The sequence below is a fragment of the Zootoca vivipara genome, chromosome 1, assembly GCF_963506605.1.
Source record: "Zootoca vivipara chromosome 1, rZooViv1.1, whole genome shotgun sequence".
NCBI lineage: Eukaryota > Metazoa > Chordata > Lepidosauria > Squamata > Lacertidae > Zootoca > Zootoca vivipara.
This window is the reverse complement of record NC_083276.1, coordinates 97,473,595-97,500,684: the sequence shown is the minus strand read 5'-3', so window position 1 is coordinate 97,500,684 and position 27,090 is coordinate 97,473,595. Positions and strand designations below refer to the sequence as shown.

At 42.1% G+C, this 27,090-nt stretch overlaps 1 protein-coding gene across 3 annotated transcripts; it reads right to left on the bottom strand.

Annotated features, from left to right (window-relative positions):
- Nucleotides 1-912: 912 nt before the first annotated feature.
- Nucleotides 913-26,750, bottom strand: LOC118092546 (histamine N-methyltransferase). 3 transcript variants are annotated; one of them, XM_035130704.2, is made up of 7 exons: nucleotides 26,631-26,750; nucleotides 24,115-24,262; nucleotides 23,285-23,337; nucleotides 19,098-19,205; nucleotides 15,469-15,599; nucleotides 12,933-13,026; nucleotides 913-3,593 (listed from the first exon to the last, which is right to left on the bottom strand). In XM_035130704.2, the coding sequence occupies exons 2-7, from the start codon at nucleotides 24,243-24,245 to the stop codon at nucleotides 3,238-3,240; spliced, it is 873 nt and encodes a 290-aa protein (XP_034986595.2). In that variant the 5' UTR covers nucleotides 24,246-24,262; nucleotides 26,631-26,750; the 3' UTR covers nucleotides 913-3,237. The 3 variants fall into 3 exon arrangements, with proteins under 3 accessions (XP_034986595.2, XP_034986604.2, XP_034986586.2); XM_035130713.2 differs by having other exon boundaries at nucleotides 24,115-24,259; nucleotides 26,631-26,691; XM_035130695.2 differs by lacking the exon at nucleotides 26,631-26,750 and adding an exon at nucleotides 24,452-26,611 and having other exon boundaries at nucleotides 24,115-24,259.
- Nucleotides 26,751-27,090: the final 340 nt, after the last annotated feature.

Here is a 27,090-nt window from a genome sequence, read left to right as displayed (position 1 = left end):
CTGAAAATACTCAAACCGAGGCGTATGACTGTACTATAAATAATAGCTCTGGATAGTTCCCTGAATGGCCAGGATGCAGTCAGAGGAAAAATGCTGATGAGATTAACCCCTTTCAGGTTTTCAGAGAACACATGGGGAAATAAAATGAGGAGTGTGTGCAGGGCCATGCATCCAAACCTCATACCCAGTGTCTCCATTGGGAATTCTTCACAAGCTCCAAATACATTGAAAGTCTCCTGTGTGTTGAGGAATTAGACATGCTTACATCAATAGGTGCCAGGAGCTCCTTCAAATACTGGCCAATATGCAGGTGGTGGGGACAGGATTAGCCCACACAGCCCTGAAACCCACCCAGCGAAGAATTACCCTGCAGTTCCAATGTTAACCCTAAACTTGATTTATTCATACTGATTGTGCATTACTATCAGTGCCAAAGGGAGATGTATATACCTGTCTGCATTAGATGCACCCAACAAGCTCAAATGAGTTTTGCAATGCACACCATGATGTGCATTAACATCAACTACGGATAAGGAAATCTCCCTTTCAGCTTTAAATTGAGTCCTGTACAACAATATGGCCTTTCAGTTGTGAACCCGATTCTGTAGAGGTACTAAAATCCCTTTGAAAATATTGTTCCTTTTGAACGATACGTTCATCTTTGTTGGTTACCATAAAAATATAGCAAAATAAGTGTGTCAACTACAAATGTAAATACCTTCTGTGTGGATTTTTAGGGATGAATCACACAAGCGTTGAGTCTCCATTCTGCGCCTATGGACAGACCTTGCAGAATCCCAAACAGTTCATTACCTTCTCTTCTCTTTTCAAAAATCCTTACTGATAAATCTGTGCTAGAGTTAGAGATGGCCTCATCCATCAGTGTGTAACACAGAAGAATGAACAGTAAAGAACGTTTAAAAACAGGTATTTTATTCATTTTGTTTGAGCACAGACTTGTGGAATTGTGTTCATATTGTAATAATCAATACACAAAGCAACGTATCTAAGGCATAAATGCAGAGCACACCTTAAAAAGCCACAGATTGTTCAGAAAGACGTATACAGTATGTTGGCTCATACATTAATCTGCTCCTTCCGACATTTGGGAAGCTGACATGAAGCGCTAATGTCATTTTGCCTGTGTGAAAACTGTGAATGTCACTGCTAAGGGATCATCTTAAATCACATCCTTTTGCTACAGTGATCTGAGCAACGTATGTTTCATTTTGAGGAATGGAATAGATGAGCCATAGCTTTTAACTACCCTACATTAGTCAATCAGGTGACTACAGAGAAGGCATCATCCTGTCTAAAAATCCCTTTTAGAAGGATTTTAAAGTTGCCGGCAAAATAATGCATGCAAATCTTGATCAGGCACAAGATGAGGCTGTGAGACAGCAAAACAGGAAGCTTCTGCCTTTCTCTGTTTTTATACTCCCCACTTGAGCACAGGGTTACATGGAGAGAAGTAACCACATGGCTGAGTCTTCTGAAATAACTTGCAGGGGAAATGCCAGGATTTAAGCCTGTCCAGAACATGAATGCTCCAACTTTGTAACCATATCCCTTGTCCTAAATGCTTGGGGACAGACTGGGGTGATTCTGTGGCAAAAGTAGCTCCACATTTCTTTGGGAGCTTTACATCGGGGCAACATTCAACTAGATCCCCATGAGTTTGTGTTATGAGAGGGTCAGAAACACTTTTCTCTATCCACTTTCTCCATACCATGCATGATTTTATAAACTTCTACCATGTCACCTCTTACTCACATTTTTTTTCCAAGCTAAAAACACTGCAACAATTCCTCATTGGAGAGTTGCTCCACCCCATACCAAGGAACATAGGAAGCCGCCCTAAACTAGCTGCACGTATTTGACAATCTAGCGCAGCATCAGAGAGAGGGGCTTTGCCATCCCCTTGCTTCATGATCCTTTTGTGAAGTTGACATGGCAGGGACCTTCTACATGCAAGGCAGGTGCTCACCACTGAGGACGTAATCTTCCCCCCAGCCCTGCTTCAGCTCTTCTTCTTTCTTCAAGCTTCTCCACTCTCATAATCCCCCTGCATTTCAATGATGACGTATCTGAATGATAAGGGAAGAAGGCTAGGATAGGCATCCACCATTGTTGTTCTTCCATGGCTCAGTGCCAATGGGAATTCATAGGTGCTTGGTGCCTGCTCTGAAATGCCTGTGAAGCTCAAACATGTTCACCCCCAAAAAAGACCAGTCCACACTGCTAGCAAGCTCTAAATCAGGCATCCCCACTCTGTGGCCCTCCAGATGTTTTGGCCTACAACTCCCATGATCCCTAGCTAACAGGACCAGTGGTCGGGGATGATGGGGATTGTAGTCCAAAACATCTGGAGGGCCGAAGTTTGGGGATGCCTGCTCTAAATGATGGGACAGTAGGTGCATGTGTGTGCAGGTATGCCCATGTATCCTATAATGTATGCAGTAGCAGATATATGCACAGGGGCACTGATTCACCAAACACAGGGTATTCCTGATATTAGTAACAGAGCTGTATACCGGAGCTGTATACCTTGACTGGAGGTCCCCTTTCGCTTAGATTTTTTTCCACTTCCACCAGAACCATTAAACAGGCACAAATGCCCAGACATTTGGCCTGTTCTTCCCATCTCTAAACCTGCATCTTAAGGTTCTTCTCCTCTTCTCCCCAGCCTATCACTCCATATTACACTACATAAACAGTGTTAAACCAAAGAGAGAGAAAACATTAAAGAGCTAAGAGCAGAACCGACTGTGGGCTCTAAAATTTAAAGGTTTGAAATATGTGTTGCAATAACTGTAAAGGCAGCTATAAAGTTCTATTTTAAAATGTTTTTTTTTCTTTTTCTGTACATTTTCTTCATAAAGGATTCATCTTTTCAAGGTCATTACAACACCTTTTCCATCAATCAGGAGGCACACAGGCCTGCAATTTTTCAAGTTTTGATTAATGATCTCAGCACACGATAGCCAACAACAGAACCACTGCGCAAGGATAATGATGTACAACTCTGCAAGCTATGTTTTGATCTGTTAGCAAAGTCTTAATATGTAGCATTGTAAACACCTAACAATTTTGTTAAGCAGCTGTAACAGTGGCAAAAAAGTTAGATCCTGTGGATATATGTGTATTTGACTCAAGCATCGCATACTTACCAAACTAATAAAGTATTTAACAAATAATAAATATTCAACTGAGTGGCTGCTTCACAGCTGGACACATTTAGGGTTCAATCACTATTGCACTCAGATTGTTATTAAAAAAATACTTGTCACCCCTCTTTTCACTGTATTCAAGCTTTTTAAGGTCTCTGATAATTTCATTTCTTAAGTCAGTGGGGGCAGTTTTACTAAAATTACAGGTTTCGGTCAAAAAATCAAGCAGCAACTCCCCATTTCTGTTTCCATCAGTGAAGCAATCAGTTATGTCCATATCGGATGGAAGCTCATAGGACTTGTACTTTAGACCAGCCCCGTCAAGTATCTCTTCAATGTGAGCAGATGAAACATACAAGCAGAGATCATTCAGAGGCAGGCGAGAACCATATTTCTCCCAGAGCCTGGCCCAGCCACTGGTTCCTGCCAAATAAATCATATTGCAGTTATATTTTCATTATTACTATTGTTGGTGATTTATTAATCACCTTCTAAAGCACTTTCTCTCAAGGAAATTTACACATACAATAATTATAAACAGTTAAAAACAGGGGGGGAAACGAATACATTTAAAACAATACTAAAACTCTTAACAAGCAGACACTTGTGCCAACGGCCTATTTATGCAGCTTGGGAAAGCCTGTCAGAACAAAAATGTCTTCTATTGTTTCTGGAAAGTCCAAATAGTGGTCACCTGTTGTTTCTTGTCACGAATGGTATTCCACAGAGCAGGGGCAGCCACACTAAAAGTCCTGCTCTGGGTTAATGTGGAGGGAGCTTCTGAGCTCCTTGGAACTTGCAGTTTGGAAAGCTCTGTTCTACGGCCTTTTATGTGTGTTTGTGGGAGGGGGGATATTGGTTTGTTTTTATTCTTGTTTTCATTAGGTATTATGGGTTCTTGTTTTGTATTTTTATGTTCTGAACCACTCTGTGATCTTTGGATGAAGGGCGGCATATATATTTATTAAATAATAATAATAATAGCCAATCACTGATTATAGAGGGAGCTGCATGGAAGTCTGTGCTAAGCCCTTCCTTTGGCCCATCATGGTAGATTAGACCAAGGCTGATAATTTTCCTAACCATCCAGAGAGAGGGAAAGATGCTTAATAGTGGTCATAGACCTGAGCCACTTTTGCTGTACTTGCACAACAGAGCAAGAGTAAGCCATGAAACTCCCATAGCTGCCCTACACATCACTGAAGGGACAGAACATTCATAGGGTGGGATGGGGGTGGAAAGAAGGAAGCATTTTTAGAATGTCCTCTCATTATCTCATCTCTAGTCAGAAAGCAAGTCTTTGATTCTAGCAGGTTATTGACTTTCGTTTAACTCTTTTCAGCTTTTGATTCATCCTCTGAATCTGCAATCAAATCAGAAGTTGAAGTAAGGAGACGTTATTCAAGTTTAACTGATTATGTAAACAAACCCTTAGATTTTTGACTCTTCCTCGATATCTCATCGAGATATGTATGGTTGTCCATATGAGGAGAGGAATTTTTTTACAAATGCCAGTATGGGTCCAGTATGAATAAGTGAGTGCATGAACAAATTCAGGAGAGGACACACTGGATGCCAAGCTTGCAATCCTATGAAAACTTACTTCACAGAAATCCTCATTAAATACTACAGGGTTTGTTTCTGACTAAACATAACTACTGGTAGTAGCTTTTACTTAACAGGGCACAGTTGGGACCTCCCCCATGGCGAAGCTCCCATCCCCCAGCTGCACTTCTCTCTGCCAGCAGAAAGGCACTCACATGCCATCCTAACCCCACCTGGAACCACCAGTGGTGATGGTTGGATTGTTTTCAAGTAGAAACCATGGTTATACATTACAAGATAACTTTTCCCAAATTCTTGATCTTAATGAGAATATAGTTTGCTTGAACTACTGGTTAGAGCAGGCATAGGCAAACTCAGCCCTCTAGATGTTTTGGGACTACAATTCCCACCATCCCTGATCACTGGGTCCTGTTAGCTAGGGATCATGGGAGTTGTAGTCCCAAAACATCTGGAGGGGCCAAGTTTGGGGATGCCTGGGTTAGTGGATTCCAAAGTCACTGTAATATACCTAACAGTGCTGTGTGAAACCACTACACAAACACACAGCCGGCCGCATAATGCCAACAGAGATGAACTATCGAGAAATTATTAGACATTTGACTCTAATGTCTAATTAGAGGCAAAGCTAAAGCGGCTGATACATGGGTAGGACTCACTCATCAGTTTCAGCAATGCAGATTATCTGCTCTGTTCTGGTTGCTAATTTAATCATGATATGATACTAGGCTAGCTCCCAGGTGATCTGTTCATGATATAGTTGAACAAAGTTTGTGGAGAGGTTATACACCAGATGTTTATTGAGCAATTGTACTGGTTTGTTTGTGGGGAATTTATATGGCATCATGTCACAGGAAAGGAGTTAGCAGCCAGCAGTAGTTTTATTTAGCTGTTTGCAGCCTCTGGGAGCTCGTGACCAGGAGCTCACGAATAGGACTTGTAAACAGGGGTGTTCTTGAGGGCATCTAGCAGGGGAATTTGAAGGGGAGGCCCAGAGTGCTGTCTCATGGTGTGCCTAGGGCCAAGAGACATGGACGGCGAGGGAACTACTGCAGTGATTGCAACACCCGTGCCATGTTTCACTTCCTGCCTGTGAACATGCAGAACTACACCTGTAGCAAGAGCAAGCTGGGAGAAAAGGTACAGCAACTTGAGGCCCACTTGTCTACACTTTGAGCTACTGGGCAAGAAGAGGAACTTCTCAATAGAGAAGAGAGGACTATCCCGGAACAGCAATGCAGGTGGGATGCCCTTATGGAAGAGGGAAATCACCCATTGCTGGAGACAAACTCCTGGAGGAACATGGCACAAAGAAGGAGGACTATCAGGAGCCATACTGTGTCACTGGAGTTGCAAAGTGGATTCCATGATTCCATGCCCTCACCTCGGACCAGAGGAGCAAGAGGTGTGTTGAGTGAGTTTATTGCACAAGAGTGCCAAATCTACTTTAATTGTGCAACCTGCTTGAATCTCATCTGCAAAACAGCAAGAGCCTAAAAGCTCCCTGCTTTTTGATGAATTGTTTTATTATCATTTAGAAATACTTTCTGTGGGCTTGAAGAGTGGGGTAGAAATGTTATAAACAAACCAACAAACATTTTTCTGTCACAGCTCTCAAATTACTCATGGATTAAGCCCATCTAATGTAAAGGAATAGAACATAGGAAATAAATCTCACCTGTGCAATTCCGTGCAGGATTATTATCTGAGTCATGCTGACCAATTAAAACCCCATTCATTTTCATGGAATTTTGTCAAGACTCAGAGAACTTGCTCAATGTATGCACATTTAAAAGAGGCCACTGCCTAGCGTTGAGGCTAAGCTGCAAGGAAATGCCAGACCACTGACAAACAATTACACTGATTTAAAGCAGGCCAAAGAGAAGCAAGCAGCCCAAGACATCAAAGAGCTTTGGTGTCTATTCCAAGAAGTATGAAATGACAAGATTCTCTGATAAGGGACATCCATTATGTTCTGCTCATCTGTGAAGTTCTGGAATAGGGTCTATCTCAAAATAAAAAAGAACATTTGGCAACCTTAGGCCAGTCAGACTGCATCCTACTGTGACAAGGGAGCTATTCTTATAGAAATCTACTAAAAACTAGCATAAGGGACACAGATAAGATCCTGTGGATGAATATATATATATATATCCACATGCAAGGAACAGTGGGAAGTGAATTCAGGCTAATCCATTTATTTGGTACCCTTGGTGGCATGATTCAGCATTTCTGATGTGAATCATTTATAAAAGGCCAAAGCCACCAGCCCCATTGGGTAGGAAAGCAATAAATTCAAGACTAATGAGGGCTTGCTGAGAGGTATGACTGCAAATCCCCATCGCTAATAAAGCCATTTGCCTGCCTTTTTGGAAAGCAGTATATCTTTAAACAGTTTTTTTCTGAAACATAAACACTCTGGCGGTTTAGAATCGATGCCGCACAACAAATTTGTGTATATTTCCCCCCACCTCCCTTCTCCACCTGGCGGAAAATGAATGCAGAGCACTAATTGCAGGAAATGTGCTGGTGTCAGTGTTCTGTGACTCAACACCATTTCTGAACGGAGCAATTATACACTACCTGACTGGCACATTAAAATAATCACTCCCTGTAGATGCAACATATGGCACTACTTTTGTTTTTCAATACTTTGTTGAGAACTGAATGTGTGGGGAGACTATTATCTTAAAGACAACACTACATAACTCTTCAGAGCTGCCTCGGTCTTGTTGACAAGCAGAATGTAGGAGGATCTGAAGCCTTCAAACCATGTCCTTACCATTTTGCTCTTTTTAGCCTCTACTCCCAGTTTCTCATGAATATCTCCTATTATTTCTGTAGGGGAAAGTTTACACCGAGAAGAATCTGCTAAGAACTCCTACATGGACAAGCTCCGCTGAAAAGCAAAGGAGTTGCCAAAGAGCAGCAAGTCTTTCACAGGTGTCATGTTGGTGAACTGCAGAAATTGCTTTTATGTATTATTTAAGTGGGAGTATTATTTCAAAGGTGGTTTCTTCTGTTGCTGTTTTTCCTATTTCACCTGGTCTAGTGCTTTTATTCTCTTGCCTCTCTTCCACTTAACCCCATGGTTTCCTTGATAGCCTTCCCCCTTCCCCACTGCACCTGTCTTACCACTCATGTCTATCCATATCTCCTCTCATGTTTATTACTAGTATCTGGGCCACAAACCCACCCTGCTGCCCTTCTATATCTCCTTTGCCAAACTTACCCTAGGCAAGGGGAGCTGGTGGGTTTACAGCCCAAACTGAGACTTGGATGTTCTCTGGCACCAGTGGACATTGACTCAGCATCTACGGCAAGCCTCAGTAGGGCTTATTGTTTCACTGGAGGTCTACAGTTGTCGCAAGCCCTCCCTGTTACCCCCTCCCTTGCTTCAGTATCCTGTACCAACATGGCAGCAAAGTTGCCCTTGATGTCTTCCCTTGGTGCTCATAAATCCCCTGAATGCTTTGGGGCCGATTTTAGGGACTGAAGAAAGGGGGTGCGACTATTATGCAGTGGTGACCATTATGTGGCAAAATACAGTACCTCAGCCTCTTCCAGAATGTAGATTAAACTTTTCAAATTTCTCTTAAAGTTGATTTTAAGTTTACTTTTGTATCTGGGTACATAGAGCCAATTTCCTTCGAAATACAGAACTGCAACATCTCCTAATTTTGAAATGGTTGTGGGAATTGGTTTGCTGGGTTGGACTTCTCCCAAGCATGCTCATATTCTACGTGTGAGGATTTGGGGGAGACAACATGCAGACATGCCATCTTCGATGTGCAATCAGGAAAAAATGCAGCCTGGGAACAGTTTAACCATGGTCAATGTAATGAGATGTATGTGTGGCTATTAGTTACATTTCCCTGTAATTCACACAATTGTGTGCTGCTGTGTTCCTGGTTTCTTTTTGTATTCTTATGATAGAAAGGCAGCCATTTATATAAACCCTACCCAATTTATTATTTTAGTCACACAGTGAGCTTTATGGAGGAGAAGCATGGAGGAGAAGCAGCCCCCAGTTTAGAGGCCCAGCTTTAAGAGCAAAGTGTGGGATAGCTGCACCAAACATTTGTGAAGAATTTTATCCTCCTCTTTTAAAATTTTGTACTATTGGTTAATTTCCAATAGTACAAAATTTTAAAAGAGGAGGATAGAATTCTTCACAAATGTTGAAACTGGTAAGGTAAAGGTAAAGGGACCCCTGACCATTAGGTCCAGTCGTGACCGACTCTGGGGTTGCGCGCTCATCTCGCATTATTGGCCGAGGGAGCCGGCATATAGCTTCCAAGTCATGTGGCCAGCATGACAAAGCCGCTTCTGGCAAACCAGAGCAGCACATGGAAACGCCGTTTACCTTCCCGCTGTAGCGGTTCCTATTTATCTACTTGCATTTTGACGTGCTTTCGAACTGCTAGGTTGGCAGGAGCTGGGACCAAGCAACGGGAGCTCACCCCGTCACAGGGATTCATGGGGACAAATAGAAGAAGACGGCTTCACCCCGGTATGGTTCCCCTTTATCACATACACAGCCCAACAAGACAATGACAAAAATCCACCAACAGCATATGAATCAATATGGTTAACCTGACCCAAAACACTCACCCACCCCACTCACACACAAAACAAAGACCACCACAGCCAACCACAAAGGAACAACCATATCCTAGGCCAACCCCAACATCTCTCACCATCAAAGGAAAACAAGTGAACAACAGAGAACCTACACAAGCGACGCTGACAAAAACCCCACACACTTATCAAGCAAAATAGAAACATTGTCACCCCACCCACCCTCTCCCAACTACTTTCCTTCCCCTCTCCTCACCAATGTCTCAACAAATGAAACTGATTTGTAAAAATGCTTTGTAAACCAAGAAAACCCTTAATAAAAAAATTATAAAATAAATAAATAAATAAACATTCCCCCCCCAAAATTGTACTATTAAGCAGATACACATTTTCAAAATGAGAGAATTGTAGAAAAAAATAAAATAAAATTAGGCATGTATTTGAAGAACTCGTGACAAAATCTTATCTGTTATGTCTAGTAAAAATATGCCACTGTTGTAACTGAATAGGACACTTCAGGCACAAACTAGGCTATTCAATCACCTGCTAGGTCCATTGAATTTAATGGAAGAGTTTTTTATACATGTTTAACTCGCCCATTGAAATCAGTGGAACTTGAAAACGGTTAACTTTGGCTGGTTGTACTCATAAGATGCCCATTAGGCACTGAATCCTGCTGTGTGTAATTTGTTCAATTTGCTCTGCTGCCCCGGTACTATATATCCGCATGAACATATAAATGCCACTTCCTCTGCTATTCTATTTTGCGATTGACTTGATCACAACTTTCTTATTCAGGTGTCAAATATAACCAGCCTAAGATGGGATTCTCTTTTCTTTTCTTACACTGTATCGCAATATTAAACAAAATGGGCAGTAAACATGGGCAATGAGCCAGCCAAATAGCACAACAGAGCTCCATTGTAGAGATTTACTTAATGCCACATGCAGTCAGGTGTTACGACATGTGCTATTCTGAAAAATCTGTGGCAGATTAATGGATTCATTAAGGACAATTGGGTTTCTTGCATGAGTTGAGATTTCAGATTTAGTGCCTATTCTGTTTGCAACATTTGTTGTGACATTTGTGTGCAGTTAGGGGAGGGGAAACGGGGACATTCTGCAATTAATGGAACATTTTGGACTGTTGTTGTCTGCTATGAACTTTATCAAGCTATTTTATAACTCTGTGAATTCTTCTAATGTTTATATAATTAACTCATATCTCTGTGATAGACAACTCCATTATCTTCCATGACATCCAAAGAATCAGGAACCTTCTAATGAGGGCAACACACAAACCAGTGCAAGTTTACTCAGAATAAACATCCACTGCATTGAATGGGCCTTACTTCCCCAGTAGTGCTTAAGCTACAGTCTTAATTAGCTCAATGGCTCGGTGCAATTCAGGGATAAAATGTAAGCGCTTCCTTCTCCATTCCTAGCTGAATAAATTGATAATTCCCGATCACTCTTCTAGATTGTAACTGACTCATACACAATGCAACAATTTTGCAAAAGTACAACATGTGTAGTTTCTGTGCCTGGAATCTAGGAATCCTGCTTTGCATGCTGCTTTGAGTTCTGTCAGGACCATCTTCAGCAAACCTGGTGCCCTGGCGCCGTGGTGCGACAGATCCCTCCGGCGCCCCCCGCCCCGTTTCCTAGCGTGGCTGCCGCCTGGAGGGCCAGCACCCTGCACCACCCAGCCTGCTCATAGGGCCGGCCCTGGGCCAGGGGGTGCTGCCCGCCCCCTGTTGCGACGCCCCTGTGCGCGGCGGAGGCGGCCCCTGGCCCGTGCGCCTCCGGAGAGCGGCCTGAAGCCGCTGAACAGCTGAGAGCCGCGTCTGGGGCTGCCTCCGCCACGCCTCTCCGCGGGCACAGCGGCGCCCCTAGTGGTCTGGCGCCCCGCACCACCGGACCCGGGCCTAGAGATGGCCCTGAGTTCCATTCTTGAAAAAAGGGTTATCTTACCTCAGTTTTATATTGTAACATATGATCAGTGCTTTTTTTCTGGGGGTACGCATAGCCCTAAACATTTTGTGAATCTAAGTTTGGCCTCATTGAGGGGCAGAATTTCAATATGAGTAGAAAAATGAGAGTACCCATAAACATTTTTTAAAGAAAAAAGCACTGCATATTATAACTCTAATAAATAAATGTGTTTGTAAGAGATACGCCTTGTTTAGAAGATAGAAAAAGTTCCACACCTCCCCCACATCATGAGAACAGGTATCTCCCCACAAAGGAGATTAACTTGCACTTTAGCTCCTAATTATGTGGTACCAATACCAGAAGAAATATTGCATGGATTTCTCGAACTCATGCATATCATTAATCTATGAAGCTGTTCATGATGCTACAGAATAGACATGCTAATTCTATGCACCATTAAACTCCAAGTAAGCTCCATTAAGCTCAGTGGGACTTATACCCAAGAAAACATGCACAGAAGGAGACTGAAAGAGGAGATTAACACAAGTATTTTAAAATCCTTTTTTTAAAAAAAGAAGAAGTAGAATTTGGGTGTGTACAATTGATACACATGTATAATAGTCTATTTATGTGGTCAAAACTGTGTTGAAGACTGGGACAGAAGAGCATAAATAGGTAAGATTGTTTAAATCAGAATGTATGGTGCATTTTAATATGAGAAATTTTTATATAACTTGTATGATTATTTATTTTTTGTATTTTTAATCTCTGAGAAATAGATTTTTATAAGCAGCTGGGCCTTGGTGTTCCATTATGAAAACAGGAACATTAATAGGAAATCACATACATGTCTAAATTACATGTACCTTGAACTGTGTAAGAAATGTACTTGGCAGTATTTATTTATTTTTCAAAATTTATACACCACTTGATTGTAATAATACACCCAAGCAGCTTACAAGTAATATTAAAATTCAACAAAAAAAACACTTAAAGCATTTAAAGATAATTAACAGTAAAAGTGGGATGGGTGGGAATGTAAGCATCTAAATGTCTGGATAGCCATGCCTAAACGAAAATGTTTTAAGCAGTTGCCAAAAAGACTGCAGTGAAGGCACCTGCCTGATATTCAATAGGCAGTGAGTTCCAAAGTGTAGGCACTGCAGCACTAAAAGGTTGATTTCTTACAACTGCAGAATGAGTATTATGTGGTATGTAGAACAGTGCCAGTTTCACAGATCAAAGCGTTCGAGTATGGGATAAGGTGATTCCATAAGTAAACTGGTTCCAAGCCTTTAGGCCGCAGGCATCCCCAAACTGCAGTCCTCCAGATGTTTTGGCCTTTAACTCCCATGATCCCTAGCTAAGAGGACCAGTGGTCAGGGATGATGGGAATTGTAGTCCAAAACATTTGGAGGGCCGAAGTTTGGGGATGCCTGCTTTAGGGCTTTATATACCTGTAGTTACACTTTGAACTTGTCCTGGTAAGAAAATGGCAACCAGTGTGTATCTCTGAGCAGAGGTGTTATAGGTTGAGTGGGCGTCACTCCTGTCAGCAACTGCACTGCAGCATTCTGCACTAATTGCACTTTCTGGAAGCACAAAGTAAGCTCTGCATAGAGCGCATTGCAGAAATACAATCTTGAGATTACCAATGCCTGAACTACTGAGATCAGTACTTACCTGAAACAAGAATAATAAGGAGCTTGGCCCCAGGTTCCAAGAGGCTGTGGAAAAACCTGATAGTAGCTGGGATGTCTTTTACATAATACAGCATCTAGAAAATGTAAGAATCACTTTAATGTAGAATGAGCTCACTGAAGGTTTTCCATGAATGCTCCCATTTTTGCCTACCCCTGATCTAAATGATATGCTGTAGAGCAACTACAGTAAAGTTACTACTGTAGTAAAGTAAAGTAACAGTAAAGTTACTATGGTATTGTGCTAAATGTGTGGGCAAGTAGCATCATGAACCGGCAGGACAATGGAGAGGAGGGAGAGGATCCTGGCGAGGGGTGTAGCCAGGACTGGGACAAGGGAGGGAGGGGCAAGGAGAGGTTGGTGTAGGACAGGCATCCCCAAACTTTGGCCCTCCAGATGTTTTGGACTACAATTCCCATCTTCCCCAACCACTGGTCCTGTTAGCTAGGGTTCATGGGAGTTGTAGGCCAAAACATCTGGAGGGCCAAAGTTTGGGGATGCCTGGCGTAGGAAGTATTCACAGGGTGACAGAGCATGGGGTGAGGATGCGGGTCAGTGTACAGGAACCAGAGCAGCAGGACCTATCACCAGAGCCAGAGAAGCCCCTGTCTCCACGAACGCAGCAGGCTCTAAGGCAGCAATGGCTAAACTCCCCCCCAGCTGTTTTGGGACTACAACTCCCATCATCCCTAGCTAACAGGACCAGTGGTCAGGAATGATGGGAATTGTAGTCCCAAAACAGCTGGAGGGCCGAGTTTGGCCATCACTGCTCTAAGGTATAGGGAGCTGCAAGAGGCTGAAGCAGGCAAAGGCCCATAGCCCAGCTCCCTAGCTGGCCAGGTGGAGGTCATTAGCTCTGGGAGGTGTGTGATTCCTCAGCAGGAGTAGGCTTGGAACAGGTGAGGGTCACATGCCTCGTTAAGCCCAGATGCGGCAATCAGCAGGCAAGGTAGAAAAGGGCAGCAGAGCTGAGGCATTGTTTCTGCTCAATTCCCCATGTTGATGGATCTTGACTTGCATGTTCTTGCACTGTGCTTTGGGTTTGACTCTGAACTGTTTTCTGACTGCAGCACTTCAAGCTTTGCTACTTGGATGGACGCTGGACTGCATTTCCTGAGCTTTCGAATTTGCTTGTGTGGCTCGGTCCCCGGACTTGGACTTTGGCCTTGACATACTGACTTGCTGCCAGGTAGGCCGGGGGTTCAGGACAGTACATGGATTCAGGTCAGCGTTGGATTGGGACGGGGAGGGAGTGTGCTTGTAATATTGGAAGTGAGTAGTGATCAGGTGGGACTTCAAATACTGGTGGGAGAAGGTTGGAGAATTAATGGTAATAATAATAATAATAATAATAATAATAATAATAATAATAATAACAACAACAACAACAATAATTTGTTACTTATACCCCAGCCATTTGACTGGGTTGCCCCAGCTGCCCGGGTGGCTTCCAGCATAATAAAAGCACAGCAAAACATCAAATATTAGAAATTTCCCAATAGACGGCTGCCTTCAGATGTCTCCAGAAAGTTGTGTAGTTGTTTGTGTTTGACAAATGGTGTTGCACAGGGCAGGTTCCACTACCAAGAAGACCCTCTGCCTGGTTCCTTGTAACTTCACTTCTCGCAATGTGGGCCCTTGGAAGGTCCTCGGAACTGGATGGATAGTGTTGGGTAGATTGTGACGGATTTATCAAGTAAGGACAGCATTTGGGATCGTTAGGTAGGGAGGGTTTTGCTTAGGTACATTTAGAACAGACATCCCCAAACTGCGGCCCTCCAGATGTTTTGGCCTACAATTCCCATGGTCCCTAGTTAACAGAACCAGTGGTCAGGGATGATGGGAATTGTAGTCCAAAACATCTGGAGGGCCGCAGTTTGGGGATGCTTGATTTAGAAGCATGGAGTAGGTAGAAGTGTTTCTATGGATTAATGCAGCATCTAAGAACTGAAACCGCATGCTTCTGTGCACTGAATAATTCTGCAATATTTTATTACTTCTGTTATTGATAATATTGTTGTATCATGCACACTTGCCTCTTGACTGGCTATGCTAGAGATGGCAATTATTCTTGTATTTGGTGGCGGCAGCGAACATAAAAAGGGTTTAAAATACCTAGCAGAAATCAAGCCCAGGGCAGTAGACCTCAGAGAGAGAGAGGTAAAGCAGGGAAGCTGGGGGTGGATCTGAGGGTTGTGCTAGAGAACCGCATAGCTGAGGGGCACTGCTGTGGGTAAAGGGGTGCAGCAATATTAAGCTCTACTCACTTTTTATCCAGATGCACTAGCTAATGCAAAGCACAGTTTTGTAGTTATTATTCTACAGCAAGTTTTGCATGCGTTTTGATTTCTTTGGGCTTGATTGTTTGGTACAAATATATTATTGCTTGTGAACAGAACAAACTGTTATAGAACACAAAGGACTGGTTTTGACATTCAAGTGGTAGCATGAAAGGTAGCATGAGGAAAACAGCTGTCCCAACCACCACAACTGTCCCACAATTGAGGCCTCCCTTTACCTGGATCATGTGGATGAAGTTCCATTTCTTCACCTCTTTGCTTCCCTTCATTCGACTTTCATATTCCAGCGAAGTCTCCTTGTGCCAAGAAAACTTTATGTTCTCAAGGTTTGCTGTCTTTGCTACTCGTTCTAAAATATGATAGCTCCACAGTTTATCTCAATTGCAAATACAGAATAAATTTCCATTTCAAATTTTAAAGCAGCTGAAAGCCATATATTTTAAAAAACACAACACGCTGGTGTCACTGGCGGGACCAGTCTTGAGCTGCCAAGTGCCACCTTCCATTCACTCACTTCCACAGAGCAAAGCAAAGTGGAAGGAACACTCTGGAGCAGCATAAATCATGCGACTGTTTCAGAATCTGTCCCCAGTTCCATCCTCTCAAGTAGTTTGATGAATCCAATCAGCAGGAAAATATGTTCTTATATATACTTGCTATTTCCATATCTAGAACTCAGGTTCCAGGGTCACATTTTAGATTTACAGGGCAATGTAGAAGAAATATCTTAAGGCAGCGGCTGAATTGTAGAGTAAAGCTATCCAGACAAAGTGAAACAGCATAAGATGTTACTTGGTTCCATGGGAGAAATTGAAGCAGATAAGCCCAATGCCAGCTACTTTTGATATCCACTGATAACATTGGCTAGATTGTGTATAAGGTATTTTCATATATTATGCAATTGGCTTTTGATCGCCCAGAACCCATAGGAATCTTAACCCCATTGTGCCTCATTTTAACTCCTCATGAAATCTGTTCTAAATTAAGCACAGCTGTGACATTGAATGACAGAGGTGGTTGCTATGCTTTCCTGATTTGCAGAAAATGCTTGCTATTTCTCTAGCATCCCTGGTTGAAAGCATGACGTATGTCACGCTCCTTTCTTGATGCCCCAAAAGTTATCAGAAATAAAGAAAACCAGGAACCTTTTTCACAGCTGCTTGAACCCTGTTTCAAGCTATGATTCCACTGTTTCTTGGCAGAAAGTCCCCCAATAGCTCTAAGGGCCATTTCCATTTATAGTGGTATAGTGGCTTTGTTTTCTGGACTTTTTTTGGCATACTGTCACATGATGTCATTATTATTCAGTTAGCATGCCAGAATACTGTACTTAAAAAAAGAAAATCTACGACAAGAAATCTGACTTCTGTGAAAGAACTGGAATGGATCCTCAATATTTCCATTTGTGTGACTAGCATGTGTGCAAGCATTGCCCTGGTTTCTATGTGGAGGGGATGGGGGCTGCTGAGAGTGGTTTGGGAGATGTCTGTTTCATGCTGCTTCCCTCTGGCCAGTGCAAACTGTGAATTTGTGAGCTATCCAGAGGAGAGATACAGCAGATTGGAATGATGGTGCTCAAAGTACTGCCTGTGAAAGCAATAATTAGCTGCAGACAAAATTTCATCACAATAACCAGGTTCATTGTAGCTCAGGTGGACCCATAGTTGTCTTCTAAATTCCTGTACTCCCACAAGAATAGAATTCAGGAATGCTGTACTAGACACTAAACACACACACACACACACAGAGAGAGAGAGAGAGAGAGAGAGAGAGAGAGAGCTACAAAATTGCTATCCCCATTTTCAGCTCTGACATTTAATGGGTGGAGGAGCACAAGGATAAACAAGGGTTGTGACTAGAGCCAAAGAACCTTTCTCACAGAAACAACCATTAGTGTACAAATGAAAGCCCCACCCTCACTCTCTAATGTGACCAAATGTGCAAACAATCTGCTCCAAATTCAGTTTTTACATCTGATCAAACAGAAACTATAGTACTATAAACAGAGAGTGTGGAAAGGCCCTTGTGTTCAGGGAGATTAGGTGCCATTGGTTATTTAATGAGCATTCATTTGGATTTGTTTTGAGAGATTATTTGGTATCAAAGCAAGTGTTATTCCCTCAACTTTCCAATGCAATTCCATGTCACTTTCCTTTTGGCAAAAAGTCCAATTTGTGGGGGAAGCGGAGTTTGCTGCACAAGACCTCCCAATAAACTGCAATTATACATCCTAAATTTGCCAGAATATAATTGAATCCCACCTGAAAAAATTGACAGTCTGGAGGTGCTCTAAGGGCTTTGTATACACATAGCATGCAAACACATTGTGCTTTGGTACAGCTTTAACTTAGCACATCAAATCAAAGTGTTACATTTTTCAGGGCTCCGATTAGGATACATCCCTGTGAAATAGATGAGAAATGTTCCACCTGCACTTATCTCTCTTCCTTTGCATTCCTTCTTGGACATGGGCTACCACTTCTGAATGCTGCGGCTGTTGCTCAGTCCTCTCTTCCATTTATCAGTCTCTGTCTAGCCTATACGACCACAGTTCAAATCTAATTTGCTATTTTAAACTCGGAGATCATTGAGCAGTAATCCATATCAGCACAGAAAATAATCTGACTCAGTCTGCTTCTATTTAATCACTAGACAGCCTGTGAGGAGACATCAGGAAATGAAGAGTAGGGAACGAAAGCTAATGCCTGTCAATGTGGCTTCCCTATGCCAAAAATCAAAATTGGGCTAATGGCCAAAGAAGTTTAGAAAGTCCACAAGACAATAGCCCTTTTCACGTGTTCAGCCTGACCATGGGAGGGCAAAAACATGTAGCTTCTTCTGCCAGTGGTGTAGTAGGGAGTGGAGGGCTGCAGGGGCAATTGTCCCAGCTGCAAAAATGTTAGGGGGCACAAAATTTCAACACCCGGTGCTGCCTCAATACAGCTGTGTGCTTCCGCCGCTGGAATGCATTGAAAAAGGCTTCTCTAGGAAGGTGACCTATCCAGACCATGGAACAAGTCTTCTTTTCTTATTTCTGTGGCTGCGATCTCCTGGGTGACGTGGACACTCTTGGGCAGTTGAATGTACTCCATCCATTTCTATCCCCTCTGCACAGCCCCGGGCACTTGGCAACCCACGCTATGCCACTGACATCCGCAGCCCTGTCTCCAGCTTTCCCTTGAGTGCTGGCCCTGCCCCACTCCTGCAAAGGTCGGGAGTGGAAGTGGGGCTAGCACACACAGGGACGCTGGGGGTCAGGGATGGCATGAATGCTCCCATCCCACAACTCTCCTTTGGTGCTTATGTGGTCAGGCTGAAGATCTGAAGAGAGCTAGTATCTCTCAGGCCCACTTCACATGGAATGGAAATACGCCGCCTTTGCCAAGTATACAACAAATTACAGCTTCCCATTATGAACACATGTGTCAAAACAGGCATGTGTGCTTTCATCAGAACTGGCAAAGTACGTTACATATTGTGTGTGTTTATATCCATCTAGGAAATTAATATGAAGTAGCCCTTCAGAGTGAGTTCAAACCTAACTTTTCAGGCAGTAGCAGTCTATTTCTCTTTTAGTTTCAGCAGCAAGTGTCTTCGCTTGTACTGTTTCCACTTCTGCTTCAGAAGGGATTAAGCTATTGTTCCTCTCCTCTGGATCACTGCCATGCTATCAAACGATAGCTATCCCATTACCTTGCAATAGAACTGTGATGAATGAATGCTCTCCGGAAGTGTTTCTTCCCAGGATGAGAATGATACAACAGATAGGACAAATTATCTGGCAAATTATTTTGTACTCTGCTTTTTAAGAAATGGAACCAAGAAAGCACTGCATTTTAAACTATACCTTTGTAGGCACTTATTTGTTCAGCACTTGGTTCTACCACATCGTTACAAATGGCGACTCCAGGATATTTAGCCTGTACTTCTGCAAGAATCTGAAGGTCAACTTCTCCTAGGATACAAGAAAGAAAAAGGGTGGGGGGAAAGAGAGAATGAGAGGGAGAGCTTCCAGTATTTATAACAGGACTTGACATATATTACTTGGTTTAGCAATGTAGATGGGTTGGCACAAGGCTGATCTCAGGGTGATTTGTGGCATATTGACCAATGTATCTGACTCCCAATGGTTTAGCAATAACAGCAACAAAAAGGCCCCCCCCCCCAAAAAATAGATTATTGAAATAAATATTCGGGGATAGAGGGGAAACCAGGAGTGGGGTGTGTGTGTATTAACAATGAGAACATTTCTGATCCTGTAAACAAACTCATGAGCTGAGCATGTGTTCAGAAGCACACTGGTCCTTAATTCTAAGCATACAGAAGTTCCTGTGCCTTCATTTTGCATCTGGCTCTAGCTGGTCGATCTTGAAGTTGCAATACAAAGTAAAGTAGATCCATCAACCATGAAGTCTGCCTACTCTTGTTTTGATTATTGCCCCAATAATAAGCACTGACAGTGAGGGAAAGGGAAGGTTGTCACCATACCATCAACTAGTACCTTGCCTATGTGATACAACTGTTCCGGCCATGACAGCTGACCAATGACAGCCCATTAACAAAAGCATGCTACAATGCAGGCATAAGTTTATTCAGCATGTGAAACATGGGGGGGGGGGGGGCGTCAGCGGTTTCCTGATCCATGTACAGTAATGTCTTGATTGTGGGCTTCCCATAGATATCTAGCTAACATAAAAGAATGCTGGATTAGATATGGTTTTGGTCTGACTCTGATCTAGTAGGGTTCTTCTTCTGTGCACATTTCCTTCTGCAAAGCTGCATTTCTCATCCACAGCCTATAGTATGTGTGGAGATAGCTCAGTCAGTAAAGCATGAGACTCTTAATCTCACGGTTAAGGGTTCCAGCCCCACATTGGGCAAGAGATTCCTGCATTTCAAATGGTTCGATTAGATGACCCTTGTGGTCCCTTCAAACTACAATTCTAAGATTTGAATCATAGATTCAAATTTACTCTCTCGGTTAATAGGAGCATATCGAATGCCTGTATCCAAATACACTTCACAAGATCTGAAAATCTGCTTCCTCACCTGGATTTCCTTGCTACATTGTGGCAGGTGTATCCAGCCTATGCTACAGATAATTTAGATAAATCATCTTAGTCAAATAATCAGTTGGCAAAAAATAAAGTTAATTGACTAGAATAGCATGGCAGTCCAGTTGCACCCCAACATTTATTTCCGTCCACTGAAATCCCCAGAGAATTTATACAAACCTAGCTAGAATTGAAGACATGTTAACATACCTGCGGCCATCATCTCATGCTCCTTCACGATATACTATGCCAGGCACCCCCAAACTGCAGCTCTCCAGATGTTTTGGCCTACAACTCCCATGATCCCTAGCTAACAGGACCAGTGGTCGGGGAAGATGGGAATTGTAGTCCAAAACATCTGGAGGGCTGAAGTTTGGGGATGCCTATACTATGCTATTCAAGGCTGCCTTCTCAACACAAACCACAGAATTTGCCTTCAAGCACACAATCAAGAACAATCACCAATTGTTACCAGAGAAAAGCAAATCCTTATTTTAGTGCCAAACGAGACATGATGTGGAAGGTTTATAAAAAGGGACCTCCTATAGTTTTCTTAAATGCTAATAGCCCAAATAGGTAGGGCAATTCTGATCAGAATGACAATGTTTGTGCAGGGGAGGCTTATGTGAATCCCACATGCTGTTTTCCCCATTGAAATTGCCCCCGAAACTGCTATTTTCCCTGGTCCCTTCCTTGGTTCATTTGTAGCTGTGGCCAGGTCCATTAATAACTCAAACCCATTGCCATAGGGCTGTCCATCCACACCCATGTGTTGGACCCAATAGCTGCTAAACAAAACCTATATAATGGGCCTGGAGCACCACTCATGAAAGGAATCCGTGCAACCTGCACAAATATGCACCAGATGTAATGCACACCTACATTTAGGTGTCTGCTCAAATACAAAATGCCTTGCTGAAGGCAAAGAGCTTGAAAGGTTCAAATATTAGGGACTAAAAGTTTGATGCTGATTTGAAGGCCATCAAGGAGTTAGAATAAACAATGGCTTAATGTGAACCCACAGAATGCTGGTACAAGCTGCTGAAATTACAAGTGCTTTGCTCCTTTCATGCTTCTGCCAGGAAAGAAGTCATTGTCTGGCCTAGGGTTATATATCAACCAGAGCTTGTGGTTTGCTGCTCTCCAAACAAACCATGAGTGGCAACTCGGGTTTGTTCTGGCAGCAGCAGGAACAATTTCAGCAGTGTGTGCACCAGGGCACTGCACATTCACATTAAACCATGATTTATTTTAACTATAGTTTAATGCGACGTGCAAACAAGACCAGTGGGGGGGGAGGGAGAAAAGTCAATGGGGGTGAGTTTAGCATAGAAAATGGGGCATCTGGGGGCAAGGTTGGCAAAAGAGAAGATCTGATGGGTAACCAGAATGCAGACAAAGAAATCAATTTGTAAGTATTTTCAGTTACTAAACCTATATATGAAGAGCTGAATTGACCAGGAAAGGGTAAACCAATTAAGATCAATTTGAGTTTACACAGCACAAAGGTGAATACATGCTTTTGAAGAATGGAAAGTGAATTTCAGATATGGCATAAAGCTTAAGTTTTGCTATAACAATGATATTCTTGTCCTGAAATATCAGAGCAGGTTGTTTAAACTTGTTCAAACTGTGCATTTCTAGATTTGGCTGTTGCTAAGTTGGTAATTAGGGACACGGGTGGCACTGTGGGTTAAACAACAGAGCCTAGGGCTTGCTGATCAGAAGGTTGGTGGTTCGAATCCCCGCGACGGGGTGAGCTCCCGTTGCTCAGACCCAGCTCCTGCCAACCTAGCAGTATGAAAGCACGTCAAAGTGCAAGTAGATAAATAGGTACCGCTACAGCGGGAAGGTAAACGGTGTTTCTGTGTGCTGCTCTGGTTCTCCAGAAGCTGCTTTGTCATGCTGGCCACATGACCTGGAAGCTGTACGCCAGCTCCCTCTGCCAATAATGCGAGATGAGTGCCGCAACCCCAGAGTCGGTCATGACTGGACCTAATGGTCAGGGGTCCCTTTACCTTTACCTAAGTTGGTAATTAAACAATGAATATGTTTTGATGTCATATTTCAATGCATGCCTTCTGTACAACTAATACTATTCTTTCCTTTAAAAAAACAAAACTCTGTACTGATACAAAAACCTGTTCTTCCAGATTTTTAAAAAAATCACATTTCTATTGTATCGTTCCCCATACACAAGTAATCAACTCACCATCCCTGCCAGGTTATTATAAACCACCCCTTCCCCCAACCCCTTTGATTTGTAGCTTAATCTACGACCTTAATTGAGTTCAGTTAGTTGTTTATATGCAAACAAGTGCTTTGGGGGATTCAAGAGCTGAATATGTGGCAGCCTGTGCTATCAACAACTTTCAAATTAAGCTATAGGAATTATTTAAGCTCTCCGATACAATTACCTTAAGAAGGCTATCACTATGTTCACCATTAAGATTCCAATTAAACTTTTCAAGGAAATGGATTGTTTATGGCACATTTACTGTTTTATAGCACAGCAAATGCCTTTTGTGATTGGAGGGTGTGAGTTGGCAACATTAATAAGATAAAGGGTGAAAACAAGGCGTACTTTCTTTATGGACTGGCACAACACATTCTCACTATTAGTTATTGCCACTTGTAGCGAGACTGTCTAAAAGATGCTGCTTTTATGCATTTTACTGTTGGGTGCTTCTCATACCAAGGTAAACAGCATTTCCGTGTGATGTTCTGGTTCGCCAGAAGCGGCTTTGTCATGCTGGCCACATGACCTGGAAGCTGTACGCCGGCTCCCTCGGCCAATAACGCGAGATGAGCGCTGCAACCCCAGAGTCGGTCACGACTGGACCTAATGGTCAGGGGTCCCTTTACCCTTTACCTTTACCTGGGAAACTAAGCTGTAAATTAAATGAATTATAATATGTTATATATGTAATATAAACCTGTAGTTCAAATAATTAAATGCATGTCTTCATACTTTACCTACCTGCCCCGCCACCAACACTTAGAATATTGATTGTAGATTTTCCGCTGCCTATACTGAGGAGGTAAAGAGTGCATCTTTTTAAAACAGTAAGAGATCAGTAGGTATTCAAAAAGTTCAATGGCATTCATTTTCAGAAATTTTCAATCAGTTCAATTTGGCAGAACCCAGAAATTGTCTTGGTCTAGTTTAGCAGAACCCAGGATAGGCCTATATAAATGAAAAAAGGTGGAGTTATGAAGACAGGAGCAGATTTGGGTCTCAGTGGTTTGTTCCAAAGTGCAGCTTTATGGGGCTTCCATATACTGTAATGGTTGACATTCATTCCCATAGGATACTATGTTTAGACAAACTGTTGTGATTAGGGCATTCAGGTCACCTAAGCCAATACGCCACATGTGTTTGTTTATCTTCCACACATGAATCATCAATGAGGTTAATTTTTTTTATTAGGGTTGTTGTTGTTTCTTGCAAAGGAAAGCACATCCTGATAAATTGTGATTGCTGTTCATTATTGTATGTGAATACATGGAAGTTGAACTATATTTACATGAGAGCAAACAATGAGATCTCTGTCTTCTGCTAGGCAAACCCTATCACAAAGAAAAGCTTTCTACTGGGATGTCTGAAGTAAAACATTATTAAAGATCTAGAGAAGGGGGAGGGAGGGAAGGAAGGAAGGAAGGAAGGAAGGACGGGAAGGACAGAAACAGCAGTCTGATACTCTCGAGCAGTTCTTGCAAACCTGGCTCTGCTGCACACACAAACAAACATCATGTATGCCAGAGCATATCAAAAGTTTGTCCTCCTGATAAGATGTCTGATGCTTTTACCTTGATAATATTCCTGGCAGCTTCTTCTGAATGAATTCCAACATGCATTGATGCTCCGTCGAATTCTCAAGGAACAGACGAAAGGATTCAACATAGTGGCTATGGTCAGAAAGCAAGCTTCTCATAGCCATGGCAAAATACCAACCTACTTTTAAAAAAGAAAAGAAAAGATATATACAGCAAAAGCAGTTATTTAGCTGCAATTTGAGTAGGGTGAGGCACAAAGAAAACCAAAAGCAAGGATACAGAGCAGAGTCGGCAGTTCTCCCACGTCAAGGACTGCTTAGAAATGTATAGCTGCCAAGTATTACGCAAGTAAGTAGACGAAAGCACTTACTAAAGCAGCATATCGGCATTTTTATCGGACTTTGAACAGAGACCTTGACCGCAGCAAATAGCTATTTTTCCCCCCAGCCTGTACAGAGCTGTGGAGTACAGCTCCTTTGTAAACGCAGCCACTGCTTTAAGTCTGAGCAATAAGTGATTTTTATCAGGAATCATTTCCGTGGGTTGGTTTGCTGAATCTCCAAGGTGACATCTAAGAAATGGTGGTGGTTGTTTTTTGTTTTGTTTACTGCCTAGCTAGAAAATATGTTTTATTTTAAAAATGAATTAGAGTCTTCTCCCTAAAGATCTGGAACCTATTAAAATTATGCCTAGGTAAGCATTCACTCAGAGTTTTAATCATGCTCACACAGCCATAAAACACTCCGCATTTGGTATGTTTTCAGCAAATGATAAAAGACCTGTAACCAAACACTGGTTGATTAGTTGAAATCAATACAACAAATTGCACTCTAGTTGCTCTTGCTTAGACTCCCTGGCATCCTCCAGTGCTCCAGTTTCTCTCTCTTCTCTCACATGCACTCCCTTTTATTTAAGAAACTTTTCTAAGCCCCCTTTTGGTTGCCTTCATCTCATCAAGTTCATGTCTCCTATATCTCTCATTTCTCTTCATTTTCTAGTCATTATTTCCCCCTGGGCTGTTCCATGCTACAACCTGCTTTCCTGACCATATTTCCCCTTGGCTTCCAAGCTTCATGCAAATGAACTAAGGGATGGTTGGGGTTCAGGAAAGTATTAGCTTACCACCAAACGATCCACTTGTTGTGTATTTTATGTGTTCAAAATGACATTTTCCAGTGCTGCTATTCTAGCCCTGGAAAGAGGTGCCAGAACTCTCCATGAACGCCTCCCTTGTTCCCTTATAATGGCAATGGTGCCCACCTGAGTGGTGCTGGAACAGAGTTCTGGTGAGTTCCGGCTGAAGAAAAGCACTGACATTTACAGTGTAGAAATGTATATATATATACAGTTGGCCTGCATAGCTAATTTTTTCTCCCTGTATTCGGCCCAAACACATGATGAGGCAAACCAAGAAATACAAGGACACAATAGCACTAGTTCCCATTACCCGCTAGAAAAAAGTACTGTTACCATAACAGAAAAACTACAATGAAAAATTTCTCGGTACCGCTAATTCATATAGTATTCTCTGTGTTGGGGCAGGCCTGTACTGTACAGATTGCAGCCTAACAAGCCAAACACGAACTGAGAGGGTTTTTTTTTTTGCCAAGCACATAAAGCTGAATGTACACAAGTTCAGTGTGGACTTACTGTACATGACACATTGCCCTGCGTTATCAAAGAGCAATTCTACCCATGTTTACACAATCTTACACTAACCAGCCTCTTCTCTCTTGTAGAGGAAGTTGGGAATATCTACCTGGCATTCCAAATGTTTTACAACTACTGTATGTGCTTTAATTTCCACAGAATTTTTTTTATAAAAGAAAAACCTTCAGTCTTTCAAAATTTCACATATTAAAGTTTGGTCTGTATCCTTCCTTAGGTTACAGTCCTATGTATATTTACTGTGGAGTAACTTGAGTAATTTATTTCCGGATTCAGCCTGCACATATAGCAGCAGCTGTAATTTTATTTATAGGTTTGATTAATTGGGCTCTGACTACAATGAAACATGCAAAATGGGTTCCCATGTGAAATCATGTATATGAGTTCTTCACCAGCATTCATTATGACAAGCATGGTGATTTAATTTAGGTTATGTTTCTAAATGCATATGCTGTAAAGTTTTGCATAGCCTTCTCCTATACAAATTTGCTCAGAAGAAAGCCTCTCTGAGTTCAGTAAGATTTACTTCAAAGTAAGTATCCACAAGATTGCAGCATTTTTGTTGTTTTTTGCCACATAAATCAGAGGCCTGGTTTAAAGCAGTTTTGCATCAGTAGTTATAAAGTGGAACTGTTTACATTTTCCCCATTCCAGAATTTAGACTGTCTAATAGCCAAACAGCAAAACCCCATAAACACTGCAGATTAAAAAAAAATCTGATTTCAAAACAAACCCTACTTGAGGAACTTTAGAACAATTGCAACAGGGAAAAAAGTTTTAAGATAATGTTCTGTTGGTTTTGAGTAGCAAAACAGTTTCTTTCAGCTTTTACTTTCAAGAACGTTAAGGACAGTGTTTGAAAATATCAATACAGTACTTACATGTAAAAGTCTCTGCCTTAAGGAAGTGCTAGTTTCTATTTGTGGGTGTGTTGCAATATTGTAGTTAGCAGGAAATGGATTCTGTGACACAGCAAGCACATTCTACAAGCTGACTCTATCTCCACCCACAAAATCAGTGTCTTGGCAAGCAGGGTATTCCTGCTCAGGGAAGAAGCAGGAGCAGTTCTGAGTAGGACTGAAAACTCAAGTGCTTTCATTTTCACTAATGTAAATCTGAAAATATCACATTTTTTATATTACTGTATGGAGAGAATTCAGCTGCAGGCATTTAATTAAAAACAACCAGAATGTGCTTACTTTCATAACAGAATTATTTTTTTCCCACCTTGTAAAATTCTGCTGCCCAGGCAGAATTTTTTGAACACAAAAGAATATTTAAGCAGTTATAGGAACTTTACAGAAGGAGACTTTATTTACATTTAGCAAAAATTCCCCACCA

Excerpts from the sequence above, each read along its gene's own strand:
- LOC118092546 (XM_035130695.2), bottom strand. Across the intron at positions 19,206-23,284 it reads AAGTGTTGGTGGCGGGGCAG|GAGAAGTTGACCTTCAGATT; the intron begins GTAGGTAAAGTA and ends CTTGTATCCTAG. Across the intron at positions 3,594-12,932 it reads CCTTATTATTCTTGTTTCAG|GAACCAGTGGCTGGGCCAGG; the intron begins GTAAGTACTGAT and ends TTTATTTGGCAG.